Here is a 23,035-nt window from a genome sequence, read left to right on the forward strand (position 1 = left end):
ATTCGCAAAAGTGTGCAAGAATAAAATGAATGGATGGATTATAGGGCAAGGACACACAGAACATAGGTGCAATGTGTGGAATTTTCAAACGACACCACGCTTTTAAAAATCTAGTGTCGACCAGCAATAAAAGTAGCAATAATCAGTTGTGTTTTTTTCATACAGCCACTAGATGGCACGGCAGTGTAATTCCAGTTGATGCCGTAGTTCAGGCCTATTCAACTAGCGGCCCGCGGGCCGGATACGGCCCTTTTGAATTTTTCTATGGCCTGCAAATGGCTGCCTGCAAATCAGGCGGGCATGTGTGTGATGCGGTAAATAAAACTAAGGTACATATCTCTGAGCTACTTTGAGACCTCTGAACCATAGACTGTATGATCTGAACCAATATGGTATTGGTTACGTCTTTTTAAAGCACCCATGTGCTGTGATTTGCTGCAACAGGATTACACCCGCTCCGCACCTGCCATTCGCTCCGTCTAGCCTCACGTTGCATTCTGGGCTGGCGGGCCACAGCGGAACTCACGTTAGCTAAAGGGCTGTCAAAAAATATTCTAAGTTCGAATACTATTCGAAAATCTTTTTTATTTATTTTATTTTTTTAAGTTCGAACCTAAATTTGAGCATTTGAATATTAGTTTGGATCCCACGTTTTGTAATTAACATAAATATACAGGCTTTAATTTTATGCGGTAAATCATGTTCATGCACGCAAAGTTCATTTCCTGTGCTAACGTTACTGGTCAGCTAACAATTTAGGCTAAATAATGTTCCCATGGCAGGCTATGTTTCTTTCTGTTCTGAAGATTTTGATAAAATTGGGTGATGAAAGAAGTTAAACAAACTAAACAGAGTAAGTAATTTATGTTGTTTTAGGCTACAGGTATTAGCCGTTTGAATAGTTTTTGTGTTAAGAAATAAACAGGATTTCCTATAAACAATCATTTCCCTATTACTGTGATTAATAAATGCCGAGTTGTGGCAAATTACATCCACGAGAAAGTGCTTTATTCATTTGTGCATTAGGCTATAGAAACTGCAATGGGGCTCATTTATAAAATGAACTTGCGTGCATAAGTAAAGTGAAGACCTGACGTACAGCCACAACCGTTTCCACGGTCAAATCGATTCATGTTGAAATTTTTTAAATCACTACTTTGACGTGATTTTCTATGTATGCGCCACACAGTTGATCTAAAATATGTTTTATAAATGAGGCTCCAGATGTAGTAACCTAGTTTGAAAGTTCACCGATATTCTGCTGCCCGCTTGTAGAAAATAGCGCGCAGGCCAGCCCGACAATAAGCAGCTTATTTTTTGTGAATTATAGACAAATGATATTCGAATATATTCGAACGCTAACTAATTACAAAAGCTAATATTCCTAACTCAATTTCATGGCACTTTTGACAGCCTTACTAAGATAACAACAAGCTTCAAAATGTCTCTCTCGAAGCCAAAGAGAGGTAAAGTTGATTGTGAAAATCGCCAATGGGCTGACAAGTATTTATTGACTTTGCCAGCCGTAACCATAGCTTTCCTACTTTTCTGTATGGACTGGCGGCTGCCTGGAATTGATTATAATGATATCATTAAAGTGAAGGGGATGCACGTGACTAGTTTATTCCATGTAGTAATATATCTATTAACATTATACTGTTACAGTTATTTGTAGCCATTAATTGACAAAGTATTCTGTGTGGCCCATGAACCCCCAGTGATTTTCCTATTTGGCCCACTTGCTGTTGTAGTTGAATAGCTCTGCCGTAGTTGCATTGCTGGGAGATCGTGCCAGATGAACTGAAGTGTAGCACAGCTCGCACACGGCTGCGACACTGCTTCAGCTGTTAGCAGGGACAATACCGCAGGTCTGACCAATAATATCATGACTGGTTAGATAAAACCTTCATGTTATTGGGATGGCAGGTATGCCATCCCGCCAAGTTACGCCTTGGCGGGGGCATGCCCCATACCTATACAGCACAGAGAGTTTGGCACTTTTCAGGGTTCCCCACAGAAATAACCACAACAGCCACAGACACTCAGCCCTTAAAACATTAAATTCTGTACATTCTCACCCCATTTCAACAGACAGATTTCATAAACAACTTCACATGTCCACACAATAAAGCCCCAAACTAAGGGGATTTTGCGTTTTCTCCTTCTTCTTCTTCTTCTTCTTCTTCTTCTTCTTCTTCTTCTCTTTCTTCTTCTTCTTCTCATTCTTATTTTTCCTGCCGCCTATCCCACTAACAACATGTCTCCCCATTGGACATTTTACAGACACCAGCCAAATCCTCACCCTCACGACCCAATCAAAAACTTGCATACACACACAAAATACCCATACCTTTTTACTCTGAAACATTTCCAGTTTTAACATCTAATCTACCTGTGGCCTAGTGGGTAAAGTTACAGTCTTGGGAACATGGGGTTGTAGGTTCAAGCCCAGCTAGGGACATGTTTCTTTAACCTGCTTCTACCCTCACTAATAATTGTCTACTACTTCTCAATTATTGCTTTTGCACCATATCTACCCGCCGTTCACCAAACGTATACACTGCATTATGACGTACCATCTGCACATTCCGTTATTAACCGGCTACAATATTGCAAAGCCATATGGATTCAACGGGAGCTCTTCTGTGCTTACTAGCCTGTGTTCTTCTTTAAAACCACGGACAGGTTTGCCAATGATATTTCATGCATTGCATAGCTATGCTGCACTAATAAAGTCACAGACTGGTAAACCTCCGGTTGAAGGCTTGAATCCCGCCTCGCCCTCAGGCAGATCATTTCCTCTTTTATACTAACGTTTTCTTATGCTTATATTTGCTTTACCAAAACTCACTCACGGCCACCCATATGCATTTCATGACAGCAAATGTATTCCTTTTATTAAAAAGTTACACCAGTTCACCACTGTGCCATTTCTACTAACTATATTTCTTCATTTGGCTACCGTACAAAACCTTCTTATCAGCAAACACCATGTTTCTACATTCATGTTACCTCGCCCTGTTCTCTATCTAGCCACATACAAACAATTACTTCGTATGTACGTTCTGCTACTCCCCATTAAAACATTAGATTTAAAATCATGACTCACTCATAAGTATAACTACCAGTACTAAACATGAGAAAAGCACATTAGTGCAATAGATTTCACACATTACTTAACCCTCCACTTTAACAGCTAATGCTTTATACCGACTGTTATATATACCGTTCCATAAGGAAACTAAGCTCACTCATGGTCACTTTATTTACTCCGCACTATAGTCTGTGATCATGTCAACCTTCACCTACATGCCCATTCTGCTAAAAACATATTGTTTCAACTACGCAATTTCATCATTTCATCCTAATTTCTCTCACACTTGTTATTTTTTCATATGCAAAGCCTACTGGGACATATGCGTCTGCTCCTATTCTCCACTATCAAGTTTTCTGGTTCTAGCTTAGCAAAACAGCGAAGAGGATTCCCACCTGCAGATAAGCCTACCAAAATGCCTTATAAACCTTACAAACACTAAAAGTGCATCTCCATGAAATAACAGACAACGGAGCAGGACAGCAGGGTACACAAGTTGTGACCTAAGCAGCTCTAATTCTACGGGCTTGCTGATTCTTCTCTCAATCAAGGCTCGTTGGATGGCCGTCTAATCCGTCAGTACATACACTGGCCATATTTCACCTGCGTTTCTTCTGCGTTTACACTTACGCCACCGCCCCTTTTCTTGCCATATGAAGCATGAAATACTTGGTTCACCCACTCCCTTTCCAGTTTTTTATATTCACCTTCGACCAGATGTGTTTCTTGTATTAGAGATATTGAACATTGTAATTTCTTCAGTTGACTCAGTATCTTCTTCCTCTTGATGGGATGATTTGAACCATGGACATTATAAGATACAAGATTTAACCTATTCATATTAGTTTAAGTTGAAACCCATCCGCTCTGCACCTCATATAAACCAAAAGAACGATGCAAAACATACAGTAAAAAAGACAAAAAATAAACATCTCCTTCAGAACTAATATACAATAGCAAGAGAATATGACTCCCAAAAGTCCCATGACCAGAGAGATGTGGAGAATTCTCTCTGGGGAAATAGCACTATGTGCACCAGCAACTTCCCAGCTGTTATATAAAGTTGCTACTTACTCCAAATGAGCAGCGATTTCGCTCAATATAGCCAATATTTCTGTTAGCTCACATAGGTACTATGTACCTTTAACCAGCTCCAATTATACTCAATATGCATTATATTAGGCAGATATTCTGATTATCCAAATATGTTTCAGGACCTCCACTTATTTATGCATGTATTTATTCAAGTCCTTTCTCTGGTCCTTACCTTAATGTTCATGTGAGTGAGTTCACTCGATGAGGGCTTGTAAGTCCGCCTCTGTGATGTGTGGCTGCTTCCTCTTCTCCCTCTGTCCTGTCACCGTGGTCCAGCTGCCTTGCGTCATCGCCGTCTGTAATCTCTCTATCTCATCTTCTTCAGCGTGAATCCCCATGTCCTCCAACTTGGGCACAGCCTTCCTTAGTGTAGTGAAAGTCTTAGTCCATGATTCCAGAAACACTTTCAGCTGTGCAGGGTATGGGGACTGTGCCTTCACGGTCTTCTCCTTTAGTTTTTTTATTACGTCCCGTACCTGTTTCCTCTTTTTTTGTATCTCCGTCGTGTAGTCTTGATTGAAGTAGATGGTCCGTCCCTCATATGTAATCTTGTGTTTCCATGCTTGCTGTATTACATGATCTTTCACCTGATAGTCTAGGAAGCGGACAACGATCGCCCTCGGAGGGGCAGTATTCTCTTTCGGTTTGGCGACCAGTGAGCGGTGTGCTCTTTCAGTGCCAATGTCCATGTTATCTGGAATTCGCATTGATGAACGAATAAGGTCAGTCACAAATCCTATGGGGTCTTTTTTCTCAGAGCCCTCCGGGATGCCATGTATCCCTATGTTGTTACTCCTTGACCTTGATTCCAAGTCGTCACACTTTGCCTCTTGGAGTAGTAGAAATTTGACCGATCTTTCCAGCCGTGCTGTCCCATCTTCCGTATCTCCCAGCCTTTCTTCCATATTTACTGCTTGTTGCTCCAAGGAGACTGTTCTTTCCACAAGTTCCTTCATGTTAGTCTCTAGTCTTGCCAGAGCCTCTTTGTTGTTATTAACCGCTTCTGTGTGCTCTTGTCTTAGCTTGCGTATCTCCGCCAATATTACCGAGTCCTGTTCGTCGCTGACCAGTATTATCCCCGGCGTCATTCCCTTTGCCGTGTTGGTACATCCAGTATTTACATTTTCCTTCTTGCTAGGCCTCCCTTTTTTCTCCATCTCTTTTTATTAACTTTTTCGGGAATTTGACTCACTTTTTGCCGTTAATGTTGTTTTAAAGAGCTAGTTTTAATTGGTTTTTGTTCACCCTGTCTCCTACAACATGGCACCACCGGAAGTCTAAATAAGCTAAATTTCCCTGTTTTGCATGAGGATGCAGCCATCTTGGAACAAGCTAGTTCCTCTCATAGCGATCTGGTTGGGCTTGCCCCTGGGTCAATGGTACTGCTGCCCCCAGTGCCAGACGGTCAGGCGGAGAGTAACGTTTGTGCCTGAGGACATCGGGCTGATTCATGATCACCTCTCCCTTGCACTCTCTGAGCCTGAATGGCACAAGTGAATTTGTACATGTGCTTGTGTTTTTACATGTACATACATACTCCATAACTTTATATTGCACTTTTTTTACTGCATTTTTAAAATTTTGTTTATTTGAATTTCAGTTGTAAGTGACGTCAGGTCATTGAGTATATTGTCTCCCATCTGCTTTTGATGTTGATTGACAATATGCCCAGAAATGAATTGTCCCTCGGGGATAAATAAAGTTTATTGAATTGAACATCATTGGCATTAGTTGTGGCTGCTCAATTCTTATTGCTAGATGGCTGACTTTCAATGAGCTCAACAATGAATTGGGAGGAAAGAAACAACAGAAAAAAGGAACAAAGGTGTCACGATGTGTAATGCTGGACCCAAACGCAGGACTGGAACACAGAGGCTCAGGAGAAAAGCAACCAGTTTATTGAGAGATAACCAAACAGAGCAGGGCAATTCAAAACTGGAACTGGACTGAGCAAGGCTGGAACTGGGCTGGACAAGCAGGACTTGGACTTGGAGCCAGAGCAGGACTGAGCAGGCACGGGAGCAGGACCGAGCAGGGCTGGAGCTGGAGCAGGACTGAGCAGGTACAGGGGCAGTACCGAGCAGGTCTGGGGCTGGAGCAGGACTGAGTAGGAACAGAAACAGGGCCGAGCAGATCTGGGGCTGGAGCAGGCCTGAGTAGGAACAGGTACAGGGCCGAGCAGATCTGGGGCTGGAGCAGGAACAGGAGCAGGGCTGAGCAGGGCTGGAGCTGGAACAGTAGCAGGGCTGAGCAGGGCTGGAGCTGGAGCAGGCCTGAGCAAAAACAGGAGCAGGACCGAGCAGGCCTGGAGCCGGAGCAGGCCTGAGCAGGTCCAGGAGCAGCAAATGAGTCTTGCTACACATTACCTATTGATTTTCATGAACTGCCTCTGACAAGACTGCAACCACTGAGATGCTGGTTGCTCAGAAATGGTCCACCTGTGGGATGGGGCGACGGGTCTGCAGTGATGATTTGTTCTTCAGACCACAAACTAACTGAAGCCAGACGCTGTGGTCGGGCAGGAGGGCAAAATTAGCAATGAACTTATCTACAGTAAGTGAAATATCAAGTGTTTAGATTATGGCCTCAGAGAGAGAAACAGTGAACTGGATACAATATTGGCTTGAAGAATGCTGCCTACCCTCCCCCCCACGAACATTAAAGGAAACGTCCTTTACGCCACTCTGATACCCTAATCTAGGCAGGCGATCTATGGGTCCCACCTCCTGCAGAGTTTGTCTAAGGAGAGACAAACCAGAGGACAAAGCTATTTACAAGGCCAGAGGCCCAGTGTGGCTACAGAATGAACAAAGATCCGGTTCGCAATACAATTTGTGTTCAGTATTCAGAGTGCTGAACACTTTAACAAGGGCATTGACTGAAGCACTGGATTCAGAAAATGAACATATTTTTACTTAATTGTTGCTTGTCCGACAGTGCCTCCTGGAGTTTTAAATACACTGCTGTCTGAGCTGTAATCTCAATATAAACTGCCGCTGGGTCCGTACAGCCTGCTCACTGCTTATTCCTGTATTTTAATGTATAAACACATCGTGCAGATGTTCATCTGTCATACAGTACTGCACTGCTGCCCTACTCTCCCTGGGAGTATCGGGGCTCCCCCACTCCCTGCCCACTGACCCTTAGCAGTGTCCAGCACCAGGGGGTCCTGAGATGGCCTCAGCACAGGGGCTCAGCTGATCCCTTAGCCCATAGTGATGGATGACAAAGGGATTTTACATTTGTGCAACCTCATATTTGTACCCCAGTGAAACAGGAAATGGTGAAATGCAGCAAACAGTTCCGGGGGAATTTTTAAAAAAAATCAAATTTCATTAGATGCCACTTTGTTTGGTTTTATTTTAAATATTCTTTCAGGGTGCCAATAATTTTGACCCCTATGTTTTTGAGAAAAATACTATTTTTGTAAGTTTTTTATAAGAATTATGTTTTATTAAAGTGAAAGTAAGCAGTTTCTACAAATTTTTGAGCAAAAAATTAAAATCATTATGTTTAAATGTTTCTTTTATACAATCATTTATGCTCATTTTAATGAAGAGTGCCAATAATTCTTCATTCCTTGAATGTATGAACTCTTCTTTGCAGACTGAAGAACTGTGGCCTCACAGTGAAGTCCTGTGATATTGTGGCCTCAGCTCTCCAGTCATCAAACTCAACCCTGAGAGATCTGGACCTCAGCTACAATGACCTGGGAGATTCAGGAGTGGAGCTGGTCTGTGTTGGACTGAGGAGTCCAAACTGTAAACTACAGAGACTGGAGTGAGTAGAGCTGTGTATTGTGTGACATTAACTAAATAGAATTACTGATTATAGCAATGTAAGGGTTTGAATTTTGTCACAGGGAAGGCAAATTTCCTGACTCCATTCATTTTCAGAGCCTGTAACCTAAATGTTTGTGTGAATGTGAGTTTGCATATAAGATTATTGACTGGGGTGTGCTCATATGAGATGATGGGCAGCTTGAACCTGAATCCTGGGCAGAGAGACTAGCTACTGCTGCCAGGCATTCATCTAAGTGTTCTCTGACATTAAGATCTTCAATCCTGGGAGGTAAATGTCCTGCTCATCCAGGAATCTAAAACCAACACCTGGGATTAAGCTAATTAAGATTTACCCCATTTGGGTAGCGAAACTATATAAATATCACAAGGCATGACTTCTGTATTATTCTATTAAATAACATTTGACTGACCATAGCAGCTATCCAAGAAGAGCTGCATATCCTGCTCGTGAATCTAACAATATGCCCAGTGAGTACCTCAGTAAGGGTGTTACCCCAAAACTTTACCCCAAAGTTACTGTCGCTACCCCGGTTCTCTGAAACACAGAGTGGAGAGATCCACGTATAGGGAATGACATCCGGTCATCCAATTGCACCAAGTGTGGCTTTGACAGCCAGTAGCGCATTCAATGTTACAGGAGACTACTGCCCTCCTGGAAAAACATATGGGACACTGCAGTGCTACTACTCCTCAGTGAACATATTCACATCTCATGCGTGGCAAGCAGGGTAGTTTGGTGGATCTCTCCACCGGGGTTACAACAGTAACCTAAAGTTCTCTTTCATTATCTTGTGTTTGAGATACACCAATGGAGAGATATAGACAGCTCCCAGATTGCCTTATGCTCACAGCTGAGATACTGTCAGGCCAGCAAAGGATGCCTCCTCCCCTGAGGGGAGGGTGGTGTCTGGCACATCCCGTGTAGGGAAGTACTAAAGACTTTCCACTGCCCAAAGCTATAGCCAGGGCCATGAACAATGTGAAGTACTAAAACCCATAGCAGATGAGGGGAGATGTGTGCACCCCCAGAACTAAGTGGGCTACCGGCCTCAGGCAATGGAACCTAGCAACAGTATCTGGAGAAACCCCGCCTGCGGCTGAATAAATTTCCTGTATTGAGACCCCATGGAATAGGGCCCACAATGCAGCCATGCCCCTCGTAGAATGAGCTCTCAGGCCCAAGGGGGGTGTTGTCCTCTTTGAATCATATGCCATAACAATAGCTTCCACAAGCCACTGGAACAGCCACTGCTTAGAGATACTTTTCCTTTGCAGGCAGGGGCCCAGGTGACTAAGTGCTGGTCGCTCTTTCTAAAAGCCTTAGTCTTTGTCATATATGTGTGGAGAATACAGCATATGCAGCCTATGCTCCTCGTCAGAGGAGAAAGGTGGTGGGTGAAAAGCGGCAAGCTCCAACACCTCACATGTGAAAGCTGGGAAGCTTTTAGGCATAAAGGCTGGATTGATCTTAAGAAAAAGCCAATCCATATTAGGGGAGAATATTGTGCACGAGAGATGCACTGAGAGCGCATGGAGATCACTGACTCACTTAGCTGAGGCTAGTGCGAGCAGCAACGCTGTCTGGAGAGACAGCAATTTTAAATCTATCTCATGTATAGGCTCCAATGGCCTTAGAGACAGAGCCTTCAGCTCCAGTGATAAAATCAGAAGGGGAAATGAGCTTTTTAGCAACAGGCAGAGAACAGTGAGCCCCCTTCATGAACCTGTGAATGAGAGGGTGCTGCCCCACTGCATAGTTTCTGAAACCAACATGACAAGCTGTGATATCTGCCAGGTAGACCTTATTGGTAGGAAAGGATTTCTCTTTATCCATAAGGTTCTGTGAAAAGCACAGCACGTCAGAAACAGAGCTCTGGTAAGGCACTGACTGATGAGAGGAACACCGTCTTTAAAACACCTGACACTTATTGTCATAAAGTGGCCTGGTAGAGGGCGCTCTTGTGCTCTGGACGGTTGCAGTCACACGAGGGGGAAGCCCGAATGTGTTGAGGTTATGCCTCTCACGGGCCAAGCCCATAGAGCTACTCGCTCGGGGCAGGGGTGGTGTATTTCCCCGTTCACCTGAGACAGGAGGTCCATGCTTAGCGGTAGCGCGCATGGCTGTACATAAAGGAGAGGGATAATCACTGCCAGCCACGTTGATTTCTGCCACCTGCGTGCGATTAGGATCAGTGTGAAGCTCTTCTCTCACTCTGGCTGGAGTGGGAGAGATGAGAATGAGGGGGGAAAACGCCTCTGAAGTGATCTGCAGCTGCACGGCCAAATCTCTGCCATAGCATTTCCTCAATCTGGAGATGGAGACGCCATTCCCCGTACAGTGGGTTTCCCCTGACAGCAGATTCACGCCTGTGTTCTGACTACCTGGAACATGGGTCACGCGTATCCACAGAAAGTGACGGCTGCTCCAGACCAACAGTCTGTGGGCTAGACCATGGAGCTGGAGGGAGTGCATGCCACCTTGGTGATTGACATATGCTACCGCAGTCATGACAGCGTACGAACACATGATGTCCTTCTAGACTGGGAAGAAAAGAACAGAGAGCTGTCCATGTAGGTAGTAGCTCCAGATAATTGATGTAAGCTGAGTGCAGCTGGGTTGCCCACGTCCCATTCACCATGTGACCCTGCTGAGTGCCCATCACCCCCCCCCCCCAGAGAGGGATGCATCTGTCCTCACATCTTTCCACATGAGAATGCTCCTGAGAGGGGTTCCCTGAGTCTGTGTTTTCCCAGTGATGCAGGGTTGCTGAGCGCTTGTGTGATACTGTGAGACAGCGATGGAGATCGCGCAGGGGGCTGAGGTGGAGGGATGAAATCCACCCCATAACAGTGAAACCACACTGTACGCGGTAACGCCAGGCAGCGACACCGCCTCCATTCATTTAAATGAGAGGTGGCGGCACATCAGCAAGGCAATGGGAGAGATGACCTAAGTTTAACATCAAGCCCCAGGTGGCCAACTATCGCCGTGGTAACCAATCAGATTTGACCTAAAAATCAGTCAAGTAAATTGTCCCCCTTTTCATAATTTAGTTCCACATTCTATAGTTCCACAATGGAGGACTCCCTTTAATTGTCGTAAATCCTGCGCTGCCCTCCTGCAGAGACGCTGACCAGAGGAACGCAGCGTGGGGGAAAGTCTCTGAAGTTGTCGGTGGCTCTGCTGTGTAGACAGTCATTAGTCTATGTACATTGTAAATTTCACAGAAGATGCTATGCTGCTGACGAGCTAATGGCTAGTCGATGTCAGATAAGCTAATGAAGTCTGTCTACATGAATGCCAATGAATGTATATTCTGCTATATTGCAAACAATTTAAAAAAAAAACGTCTGTTTATTGGTATTTTAGTTAAACAAACAGTAATCACTGTATACAAATTATATAAAATGTTGCAAAAACAATGCAAAGATTTCATACACATAGGAGAGGCATAGTACATATACAGTATACAGTGTAAATATCAACCTAGGTACAAAGCTGCTTTACGTGGTGATTATTGACATCTTATATTAGGTATAGCCTAGTTATTGTAGTAAAGAAATTAAGAGGGTGTTTATTGCCTGGCCTCTACATAATAAATTAAGGGTTGCCAAGTCTTATGGAACTTCTCAATGGAACCTCGTAGGGTGAATCTGAGTTTTTCCAGTTTAAGGTGTAGCATTACATCTTTGACCAACGCAGTGTGAGTCGGAGGCTGTGTCTGTTTCCAGTTCAGTAGAATTAATCTGCATGCCAGAAGGGTTATGAACCTTGCCACAGTGGAATTGAGTCCTCTAAGAGGACTATCCTCTCATGGCACCCCAAATACTGCCAATACTGGGCCAGGTTCTATCATGTGCCCTAGGACATCAGACAGAGTTTTAAAAATAGAATTCCAAAAATTGGATAGTTTTGGGCACAGCCAGAACATGTGCCCCAACGAGGCAGGAAATACACCGCAACGGTCACACAAAGAATCTATATTAGGATACGTTTTAGAAAGCTTGACCTTTGAAAGATGAAGACGATGCAAAACCCTGAACTAAACAAGACCATGCCTGGTACATATAGATGCTGTGTGCACACCCTCCTGTGCCTCTGTCCATTGCTCCCCCATTAAGCTAATGCCTAAGTCCTCCTCCCAAGCGGATTTAAGAAAATCTAGGGGTATATCTAATTGTTCAGAAATATGGTTATAGATATTGGGATGGCAGGTATGCCATCCCGCAAAGTTACGGGGCATGCCCCATACCTATACAGCACCGAGAGTTTGGCACTTTTCAGGGTTCCCCACAGAAATAACCACAACAGCCACAGACACTCAGCCCTTAAAAACATTAAATTCTGTACATTCTGACCCCATTTCAACAGACAGATTTCATAAACAACTTCACATGTCCACACAATAAAGCCCCAAACTAAGGGGATTTTGCGTTTTCTCCTTCTTCTCTTTCTTCTTCTTCTCATTCTTATTTTTCCTGCCGCCTATCCCACTAACAACATGTCTCCCCATTGGACATTTTACCGACACCAGCCAAATCTTCACCTACACGACCCAATCAAAAACTCGCATACACACGCAAAATACCCATACCTTTTTACTGTGAAACATTTCCAGTTTAAACAGCTAGTATGCCTGTGGCCTAGTGGGCAAGGTTACGGTCTTGGGAACAAGGGGTTCTAGGTTCAAGCCCAGCTAGGAACGTGTTTCTTAAACCTGCTTTTACCCTCACTAATAATTGTCTACTACTTCTCAATTATTGCTTTTGCACCATATCTACCCGCCGTTCACCGAACGTATACACTGCATTATGACGTACCGTCTGCATGTTCAATTATTAACCTGCTACAATATTGCAAAGCCATATGGATTCAACGGGAGCTCTTCTGTGCTTACTCGCCTGTGTTTTTTAAAACCATGGACAGGTTTCGCTAATGATATTTCACGCATTGAATAGCTATGCCATGGTGCTGCACTAAAAAAGTCATAGACTGGTAAACCTCCGGTTGAAGGATTGAATCCCACCTCGCCCTCAGACAGATAATTTCCTCTTTTACACTAACGTTTTCTTACGCTTATATTTTGCTTTACCAAAACTCACTCACGGCCACCATATGCATTTCATGACGGCAAATGTATTCCTTTTATTAAAAGGTTACACCAGTTCACCGCTGTGCCATTTCTACTAACTATATTTCTTCACTTGGCTACCGTACAAAACCTTCTTATCAGCAAACGCCACGTTTCTACATTCATGTCACCTCGCCCTGTTCTCTATTTAGCCACATACAAACTATTACTACATATGTACGTTCTGCAACTCCCCATTAAAACATCACATTTAAAATCATGACTCACTCATAATTATAACTACTAGTAATGAACATGAGAAAAGCACATCAGTGCAATAGATTTCACACATTACTTAACCCTCCACTTTGATGGTTAATGCTTCATAGCAACTGTTATATATACCGTTCAATAAGGAAACTAAGCTCGCTCATGGTCACTACATTTACTTTGCACTATAGTCTGTGATCATGTCAACCTTCACCTACATGCCCATTCTGCTAAACACATATAGTTTCAACTACGCAATTTCATCATTTCATGCTAATTCTCTAACACTAGATGGTACTCAGCTAGAGAGAGTTAGCTCTTACAAATATCTCGGCATCTGGATTGATGACAAGATGACCTTTAGCGTCCATATTGATAGCCTTCTAAAAAAAACTTCGACCAAAGTTAGGTTTTTATTTTCGTTTAAAAAAATGTTTTCCTTTTACTGCTAGAAAAAGATTGGTTCAAAGTACTTTTTTGTCAGTATTAGACTATGGTGATGAAATTTATATGCATGCATCTTCATCTCTGTTGAAAAAATTGGATGTAGTCTATCATGCTGCCCTGCGGTTTGTAACTTGTGCAAGTGTACATACGCACCACTGTAACTTATATGAAATGGTTCAATGGACTTCATTGTATTCAAGGAGAAAAACCCATATGTTAATTTTTATTTTTAAAGCTTTACTGGGTAAACTACCACAGTACATATCCGGCTTACTGAAATATTACTCCAGTAGCCATAACACTAGATCCTCAGAGAAAATTCTCCTCATGGTCCCAAGTACTCAAACAGAACTGGGTAAATCAGCCGTTTCCTTTCATGCCCCGCATGTCTGGAATGAGTTACAAGGCATTCTTAATCTGAAATCCTTACCCTCTCTTGACATGTAAAAAGAATATGTTAAAATCTGTTTTTACTGAACAATGTTATTGCTTTTAGCAACAAGTGCCTTTTAGCTCCTGATCCTTGTATGTCTGTTTTTTTATTTTTTATTTTTTATTTTCTTTGGTATGATTTTAATATGAAACTTTTATTTTCCTGCTGCCATCTTGACCAGGACTCACTGGCAGAAGAGATATTGTATCTCAATGGGACCTTCCTGGTTAAATAAAGGATAATAAATAAATAAATAAAGAAATAATTTATCTCACACTGTTGTTATTTTCTCATATGCAAAGCCTGCTGGGACATATACGTCTGCTCCTATTCTCCACTATCAAGTTTTCCGGTTCTAGCTTAGGAAAACAGCGAAGAGGACTCCCACCTGCAGATAAGCCTATCAAAATGCCTTATAAACCTTACAAACACTAAAAGTGCATCTCCACAAAATAACAGACAACAGAGCAGGACAGAAGGGTACACAAGTTGCGACCTAAGGAGCTCTAATTTTACGAGCTTGCTGATTCTTTTCTCAATCAAGGCTCGTTGGATGGCCGTCAAGTCCGTGAGTACATACACTGGCCATATTAAGTGTGAGAGAAATTAGGATGAAATGATGAAATTGCGTAGTTGAAACAATATGTTTTTAGCAGAATGGGCATGTAGGTGAGGTTGACATGATCACAGACTATAGTGCAAAGTAAATGTAGTGACCATGAGCGAGCTTAGTTTCCTTATCGAATGGTATATATAACAGTCGATATGAAATACCAACCATGAAAGTGGAGGGTTAAGTAACGTGAAATGTATTGCACTGATGTGTTTTTCTCATGTTCAGTAGTAGTTATAATTATGAGTGAGTCATGATTTTAAATGTAATGTTTTAATGGTGAGTTGTAGAATGTACATATGTAGTAATAGTTTGTATGTGGCTAAATAGAGAACGGGGCGAGGTGACATGAATGTAGAAACGTGGCGTTTGCCGATAAGGAGGTTTTGTACGGTAGCCAAGTGAAGAAATATAGTTAGTAGAAATGGCACAGCGGTTAACTGGTGTTACTTTTTAATAAAAGGAATACATTTGCCGTCATGAAATGCATATGGGTGGCCGTGAGTGAGTTTTGGTAAAGCAAATATAAGCGTAAGAAAACGTTAGTGTAAAAGAGGAAATGATCTGCCTGAGGGCGAGGCAGGATTCAATCCTTCAACCGGAGGTTTACCAGTCTGTGACTTTGTTAGTGCAGCACCATGCCATAGCTATGCAATGGGTGAAATATCATTAGCAAACCTGCCCGTGGTTTTAAAGAAGAACACAGGCCAGTAAGCACAGAAGAGCTCCCGTTGAATCCATATGGCTTAGCAATATTGTAGCCGGTTAATAACTGAACGTGCAGACGGTACGTCAATGCAGTGTATACGTTCGGTGAACGGCGGGTAGATATGGTGCAAAAGCAATAATTGATAAGTAGGAGACAATTATTAGTGAGGGTAGAAGCAGGTTAAAGAAACGTGTTCTTAGCTGGGCTTGAACCTAGAACCCCGTGTTCACCAAGACTGTAACCTTGCCCACTAGACCACAGCAGGCTAGCTGTTTAAACAGGAAATGTTTCAGAATAAAAAGGTATGGGTATTTTGCGTGTGTATGCAAGTTTTTGATTGGGTCGCGTAGGTGAAGATTTGGCTGGTGTCTGTAAAATGTCCAATGGGGAGACATGTTGTTAGTGGGATTGGCGGCAGGAAAAATAAGAATGAGAAGAAGAATGAGAAGAAGAAGAAGAAGGAGAAAACACAAAATCCCCTTACTTTGGGGCTTTATTGTGTGGACATGTGAAGTTGTTTATGAATTCTGTCTGTTGAAATTGGGTGAGAATGTACAGAATTTAATGTTTTTAAGGGCTTTTCAGGGTTATTTCTGTGGGGCATGCCCCCGCCAAGGCGTAACTTGGCGGGATGGCATACCTGCCATCCCAATTTGTTGCATAACAACGGTCCAAGTTCAACCACCAACAACAGTTTTGCTTGACAACGGTAAAATATGCCCAAACGGCTGCAGAAGAATATTTCAGTTCCAGGTGATTAAATCGATAAAAATCAATAAATACAAAAGTAACCATATATAGGACCTAGTCATTGTTGGTAACCCGTTGTATATAAGTGGAATAAACCCCTCCGGGCTGTCCCGGTTATTAGAAAATAACGTAGGCTACTTCGGTGGTAGTATGGGGTTACAGAAGAAATCATAGGACAGATGGACCGACGACAGCATCGCTTTTTCATACGTCAGTGGGCTAATTTGCCTAATCTTCGCGGGACTTTAGACCGCGGTGGAAACGCAGACAACAATGGGCTGAAGGAACCTTTTAGTTCCTTGAAAAGTAGTTCCTGGGTACTTTTGGTGGAAACGCGGCTTTAGACTTTTGTGGATTACTCAGAATACTTTATGAACTTAATTTACACACCCCCCTCCCTGTTTTTGTGTGTACATCTCAGGAATGCATAGGTACATATGTATCAACTGTCAAGGTGGACAATGTCACAAAGAATTTATGCGTGTGTTTGTGTGCATGCGTGCGTGTTTGTGTGTGTGTGGTCTCTCCACAGGCTGGGTTGGTGTAATCTCACAGAGGGCTGCTGTGATGTTGTGGCCTCAGTCCTGCGTTCTCCTCACTCAGAGCTGAGAGATCTGGAGCTCAGAGACAACGAGCTGCAGGATTCAGGAGTGAGAGCGCTCTCTGCTGGACTGGAGGAACCACACTGTAAACTGCAGAGAATGAGGTGAGTACAAATACAAACGCCTTCAATAGATTAGGGCTACAATGTGACTAAATACAACACTGATGTCAATGTTTCTAATGTGAAAACAGACACTCCACCGAACTGAAACAGCATGTTCCCGTTCTTCGTCTTGGTAGAATTCGACTCTACGCAAATGAATGAAGAAAATGAATTAGTCCTGTTTACTGAACTGTAGTGGGGTGTAAACTCAAATGTGACTCATTCCAAATTCATGTTATTTTAGTTTAACACACACAGCCCTGTTAGTTTATATTATATTACATTACATTTATTTGGCAGACACTTTTATCCAAAGCTACGTACAATAAGTGCATAGAAAAGATAACTGGAACAACTACAAAACACAGGTCCGATAAGGTACAGTACTTTGTACAGTTATTCATAGCCATGAACACGTTAAGTCCAGTTCACACAGTGAACATTACTCTGACCTAACCTATGCTAAGTCACACTAGGAGGCATTACAAGCAACAACATCTAGACAGTGATACAAGGCACAATAAGTGCTGGATGGAGGTACATGTAACATGAGTGGCACAGGAGGTACATGTGTAGAAATAGGGGGATTTAAGTGATAGAAATGATCTACAGAGTGGTGATAGTTAGTCCAGGTATAGTCTGAAGAGATGCATCTTCAGCCCATGGCGGAAGATGGGTAGTGAGAGAGAGGTTCGTAGAAGAACAGGGAGTTTGTTCCACCACTGGAGAGCTAGGGTGTAGAAGCTCCATGGTAGAGACTAGATAGAACCCAGGGTTTCCCCCAGAAAAGTTGTTAGGTCCGGTGGCAAGTATGTTTTTACGGGGGCCAGCGGCCCTGCGCGGGCCAGCGGCCAAGTGTCTTTTTTTATGGGGGCCCGGCACGGGCCAGCAACAGACTGATGGCAGCATTACTGTAGGGCCCTATACTTTCTGTGATAACAGAATCACGGAATTGAGCATTTAAAAAAGCTATAACACAGATTCCATAGGGCCCTACATTAAGTCCGTGCTAAAAGCTGACTGGAGATTTGAAAATATAACTACGTAATGGGAATGTTGTTATAAATAAGTCATTTATTCAACACACATTTAAAAAAATCAACAACTATTTACAGCATAGCATAGTCTTACAAAGAATCTGACAACAATGTACAGACTTGGAATGCTGTGTTTTCAACAACAACAGAATAAATTAAAATAAATAATATCAAAGGTTTTGCACTCTACAAAAACTTGTATTCAAGTCCTGATTGGCTACTGAATCTTACAACAAGCCTTGGAATGCTGGGCACATTTAAATAGGGATGGGAATCGCGAACCGGTTCCAAGTTGTCCTATTCATTGGAATCGTATGGCTCCGAGCTTATCGATTCCGCTTATCGAAGCCAGCATGTTTTTATGACAGCTGCGCATTGCAAAACAATGACGTAACGCCTCGGGGGAGGCACGCACGCAGGCAGCCTCTCTCAGGTGTTTGTTTTGGACTGCAGCTTTCACAGCAGATTTCATCTGGGCTGCCATTCTGTTACGATAAAGACAACTCAGCAATTTCTCTCGATTAACGGGTTATTTTCTAGCCTGAAATGCGATCGTATTACTAAATGGCTGCACATGTCATGTAACATGCAAGTAGTTGGCTATCTCCCTGGATATGAAGTAAATGTTTTTACCAATGAATAATAATAATAAATGCGATTGTATCCATGGAAATAGCTATACAAAAAGGCAAAATAAATGTTGTGTTTGCGATTGCCGTCTTAGATGTCAGAAGGAAATGTCACTGACAAAATAAAGTTTGCTCTCTTTGCAGTGGTTTGGGGCTGGAAACGAGCTGTAAGAGCAGGATATGCACAACACTGCCTACTGATTGGCTACTGAATCTTACAACAATGTATAGCCTTGGAATGCTGGGCACATTTCAACAACAACAAAATATCTATGTATCTGTGTTACTGACTGTTTGGCTAGCTAGCTAAGTTAGCTAAATGACCACGTTGTCGTGCACATCAATGTCATCAAGCTAACGTTATTAATAAACAAGTGAAGTCGTTATTTCGATGGTGATTAATAAATCATGTAATGTTACAATGTATCGAACGTTACATTCATGATACTAGTTTAACGTTACCTACACACTGCTTAAGTTAATATAAAAAGAACTTACCGACAAGATGAATGATAACACAGTTTGCAACGAGGTTAGTTAGCCTACTAAAGAAATTGTGCCTTGCTAGGTACCGTTAGCTTGTGATAGTTGGAAGCATCAAATGTTGAACGTCACTCTATGCACAATGAAGAACAGACCTGCTGTTTCCCTATAGTGCGTTCACGTTTTAACCAACAGATGTCGCTGGTGAGCTTTCCAACTGAGCCGCCCCACTGTAACTGTAGTTTAAAAAACATCTTAAAAATACATTTAAAAAAAACATCCCGGATGCTTAGGCCCGGCGGGCCGCCGGGCTTGCAATACACTGGCGGAAACCCTGGAACCCTTTACCCGGATGACAAGGGGTACAAGGCAGTGGTCAAGTGGACGTATAAGATTTAATCACGTGCTGTAAGTAGCCGGGGGCCGTCCTGTTGGCTGCAGTATAGGTGAGGGTCAGGACTTTGAACCTGCGGTGACTGGTAGCCAGTGGAGTGACCTCAGCAGGGGAGAACTTGGGAAGGTTGAAGACAATTAATGTGTGTAAGGTGTGTAACACACTGCTATGTGTTTGACACACACAGCCCTGTTAGTTTATATTAATGTGTGTAACGTGTGTAACACACTGCTATGTGTCTGACACACACATCCCTGTTAGTTTATGTTAATGTGTGTAAGGTGTGTAACACACTGCTATGTTTTTGACACACACAGCCCTGTTAGTTTATATTAATGTGTGTAAGGTGTGTAACACACTGCTATGTGTTTGACACACACAGCCCTGTTAGTTTATATTAATGTTTGTAAGGTGTGTAACACACTGCTGTGTGTTTGACACATACAGCCCTGTTAGCTTACACACATTAATATAAACTAACAGGGCTGTGTGTGTCAAACACACAGCAGTGTGTTACATAGCTTACACACATTAATATGAACTATGTAACACACTGCTATGTGTTTGTCACACACAGCCCTGTTAGTTTATATTAATGTGTGTATGGTGTGTAGCACACTGCTATGTGTTTGACACACACAGCCCTGTTAGTTTATATTAATGTGTGTAAGGTGTGTAACACACTGTTATGTGTTTGACCCACACAGCCCTGTTAGTTTATATTAATGTGTGTAATGTGTGTGTCCTTCTCTCTGCAGGCTGTCAGGCTGTAGAGTCACACAGAGAGGCTGTGATTCTCTGGCGTCAGCTCTGTGTTCAAACCCCTCACACCTGAGAGAGCTGGACCTGAGATACAATCACCCAGGAGACTCAGGAGTAAGAGCGCTGTCTGCTGCTAAACTGGACACACTCACACTGCTGTAAGTACAGAGAGTTTCCACACTGCACCTCTCACACACACACACACACACACACACACACACAAAAGGAGTTGGGGGGGTATGGAGGGCACTGTTCACACCAGCGTTACTCAAGAGGGTTGGGGATCTCCAGTGGAGGGTGCTACAGGGGATCACTGCAGTAAATAAGATGTGGTTGTTGTTGTTAGGGGTTTGATCAGGGACACAGTGATGATGGAGTTTCAGTATTACAAAGCAATGGAGAACCTGAGTGTGTTTCACAGTGTGTGTTATAAGGGTGTTTTATGTTCAGTGGAGGGAGGGGAGCTATTTTTTTGCACATGGAATAGGGTGAGGTAATGGAATAAGTTTCCTTTGTGACAGATTTGTGTATTTTTCATATGATCTTGGTTCTGTGTTTTATTGTGTCTTTGTTTTTATTTATGTGATGTCATTGGTCTGTTGAGAGTGGAAATAAAGGATGGTTAAAATTCTAAATTCTGTTCTGCTGTTCTTACAGTGTGGACCATGGAGGAGAGAACAGGACCAAACCAGGACCCAGGAAATGTGAGTGTGTATCGACACAGAAAACTTTCCATGGGTACACATTCTGCTGTGTGTGTGTGTGTGTGTGAGAGAGAGACTTCTCTTACACACATAAACACACAAACAGAAACACACATGTACACAAACACACACACACAGGTACTATCACAGCTCTCTCTCTCTCACACACATAATGAGGTGAATATTAATAATGATAATTAATCTCATTAATGTTTCTGGTGTGCAGACGGCTGTCAGCTTACACTGGATCCAAACACAGCGCACAGAGAGCTGTCTCTGTCTAAGAGGAACAGGAGGGTGACACACACACTGGGGAGAGAGGAGCCATATCCTGATCATCCAGAGAGATTTGAGTCTCTGCCCCAGGTTGTGTGCAGAGAGAGTGTGTGTGAGCGCTGTTACTGGGAAGCTGAGTTCAGTGTGTCTGAGGCGGGGGGGGGTGGTTGTATAGCAGTGACATATAAAGGAATCAGCAGGAAAGGAGAGGCTTCTGACTGTGTGTTTGGATGGAATAAAAACTCCTGGAGTCTGGAGTGCCTTAAACCCAGTGACTCTGATAAACTCAGATGCTCTGTCAGGCACAATAAGAACCAAACACGCATACCTGCCCCCCCCTCCCCCTACCGCAGAGCAAGAGTGTGTGATGATGATGATGATGCTGGTAGAGGAGTGTGTGTGTACAGGGTAGGAGTGTGTGTGGACCGTCCGGCCGGCACTCTGTCCTTCTACAGCGTCTCTGACTCTGACACACTGACCCTCCTGCACAGATTCCACACACACTTCACTCAACACACACCCCTCTGTGCTGGATTTTATGTGTGGGAGTCCTCAGTGTCCCTCTGCTAACTGGAGTAGAGACACACACACACACACACACACTCATATACACATTCACACACACACGCACGCACACACAAACATGCACACATACGCACATGCACGCACACACAAACATGCACGTGCACACACGCATACACACACACACACATGCGCATACACACTCGCATGCATGCACGCACGCACACACACACTCACACATACACACTCAGATACACATAGACACTCACACCTACACACACACATCCACACACACACACATACTCTCACACACACCCTTTCTCTCTCAGTCATGCACACACACTTAAACACCCGCGGACGCACACACTCGTGCACACACACTCACACACTTACACACACATACACGCTTTCTCACACCCAATCACTCACATGCATGCATACGTACACACGCTTATAACCGTATGCACACACTCTCTCTCTCTCTCATACTCAGTCACTCACACACACACACCCCCACTCTCTCACACATACACACACGCTCACAACCACACACATTCACACAAATGCACGCACACACACACAAACTCATGCACTCATGCACACACACATACATGCGTGCAGAGACACAAACACGTGTCAACACACACACTCCTCACTGTCCCTCTGCTAACTGGAGTACAGACACACACATGCGCGCACACACAAACATGCACACACACACGCATACACACACACATGTGCGCATATACACTCGAACGCATGCACACACACACACACATATATATACATACACACACACACTCAATCACACACTCACACACATATATAAACACAAACACTCATATACACCTAGACCCTCACACACCCACACCTACACACACACACACACACACACACACATACACACACACACACACACGTATACACACACACTCATACACACACACACACTTATGTGCACACACACTCATATGCACCTAGACCCACACACACGCACTCACACGCCTACACACACTCTTGCACACTCAGTCACACACACACACACACACACCCTCTCTCTCTCACATACACTCCATCACACACACACATACTCTCACACACACCCTTTCTCTCTCAGTCATGCACACACGCTCACACACCTACGCACGCACACTCTCTCACACCCAGTCACTCACACACACCTCCACACAGACACACACAATCTCACGTACACACACACGCATTCAAACATACACA

General features: G+C 43.3%; 2 protein-coding genes and 2 long non-coding RNA genes across 4 annotated transcripts in view; 2 read left to right on the plus strand and 2 right to left on the minus strand.

Moving 5' to 3' along the window:
- The window catches only part of LOC135242405 (NACHT, LRR and PYD domains-containing protein 12-like), a 237,563-nt gene extending 214,813 nt beyond the window's left edge, over nt 1-22,750 (plus strand). Inside the window, 5 exon segments of the mRNA XM_064313466.1 lie at nt 7,796-7,969; nt 16,819-16,992; nt 20,294-20,455; nt 20,955-21,001; nt 21,228-22,750. Coding sequence (XP_064169536.1) covers nt 7,796-7,969; nt 16,819-16,992; nt 20,294-20,455; nt 20,955-21,001; nt 21,228-21,856 — 1,186 coding nt within the window. The 3' untranslated portion in view covers nt 21,857-22,750.
- LOC135242400 (protein NLRC3-like) overlaps nt 1-23,035 on the plus strand; it is a 1,894,071-nt gene that overhangs the window by 446,009 nt on the left and 1,425,027 nt on the right. The gene's annotated exons all lie outside the window — the stretch shown is intronic.
- The window catches only part of LOC135242451 (uncharacterized), a 641,023-nt gene that overhangs the window by 217,125 nt on the left and 400,863 nt on the right, over nt 1-23,035 (minus strand). The gene's annotated exons all lie outside the window — the stretch shown is intronic.
- Nucleotides 22,301-23,006, minus strand: LOC135242468 (uncharacterized). The gene is made up of 2 exons (XR_010326359.1): nt 22,507-23,006; nt 22,301-22,450 (listed from the first exon to the last, which is right to left on the minus strand). It is a non-coding gene; the product is annotated as an uncharacterized LOC135242468 (long non-coding RNA).

This window comes from Anguilla rostrata, chromosome 16 (assembly GCF_018555375.3).
Source record: "Anguilla rostrata isolate EN2019 chromosome 16, ASM1855537v3, whole genome shotgun sequence".
NCBI lineage: Eukaryota > Metazoa > Chordata > Actinopteri > Anguilliformes > Anguillidae > Anguilla > Anguilla rostrata.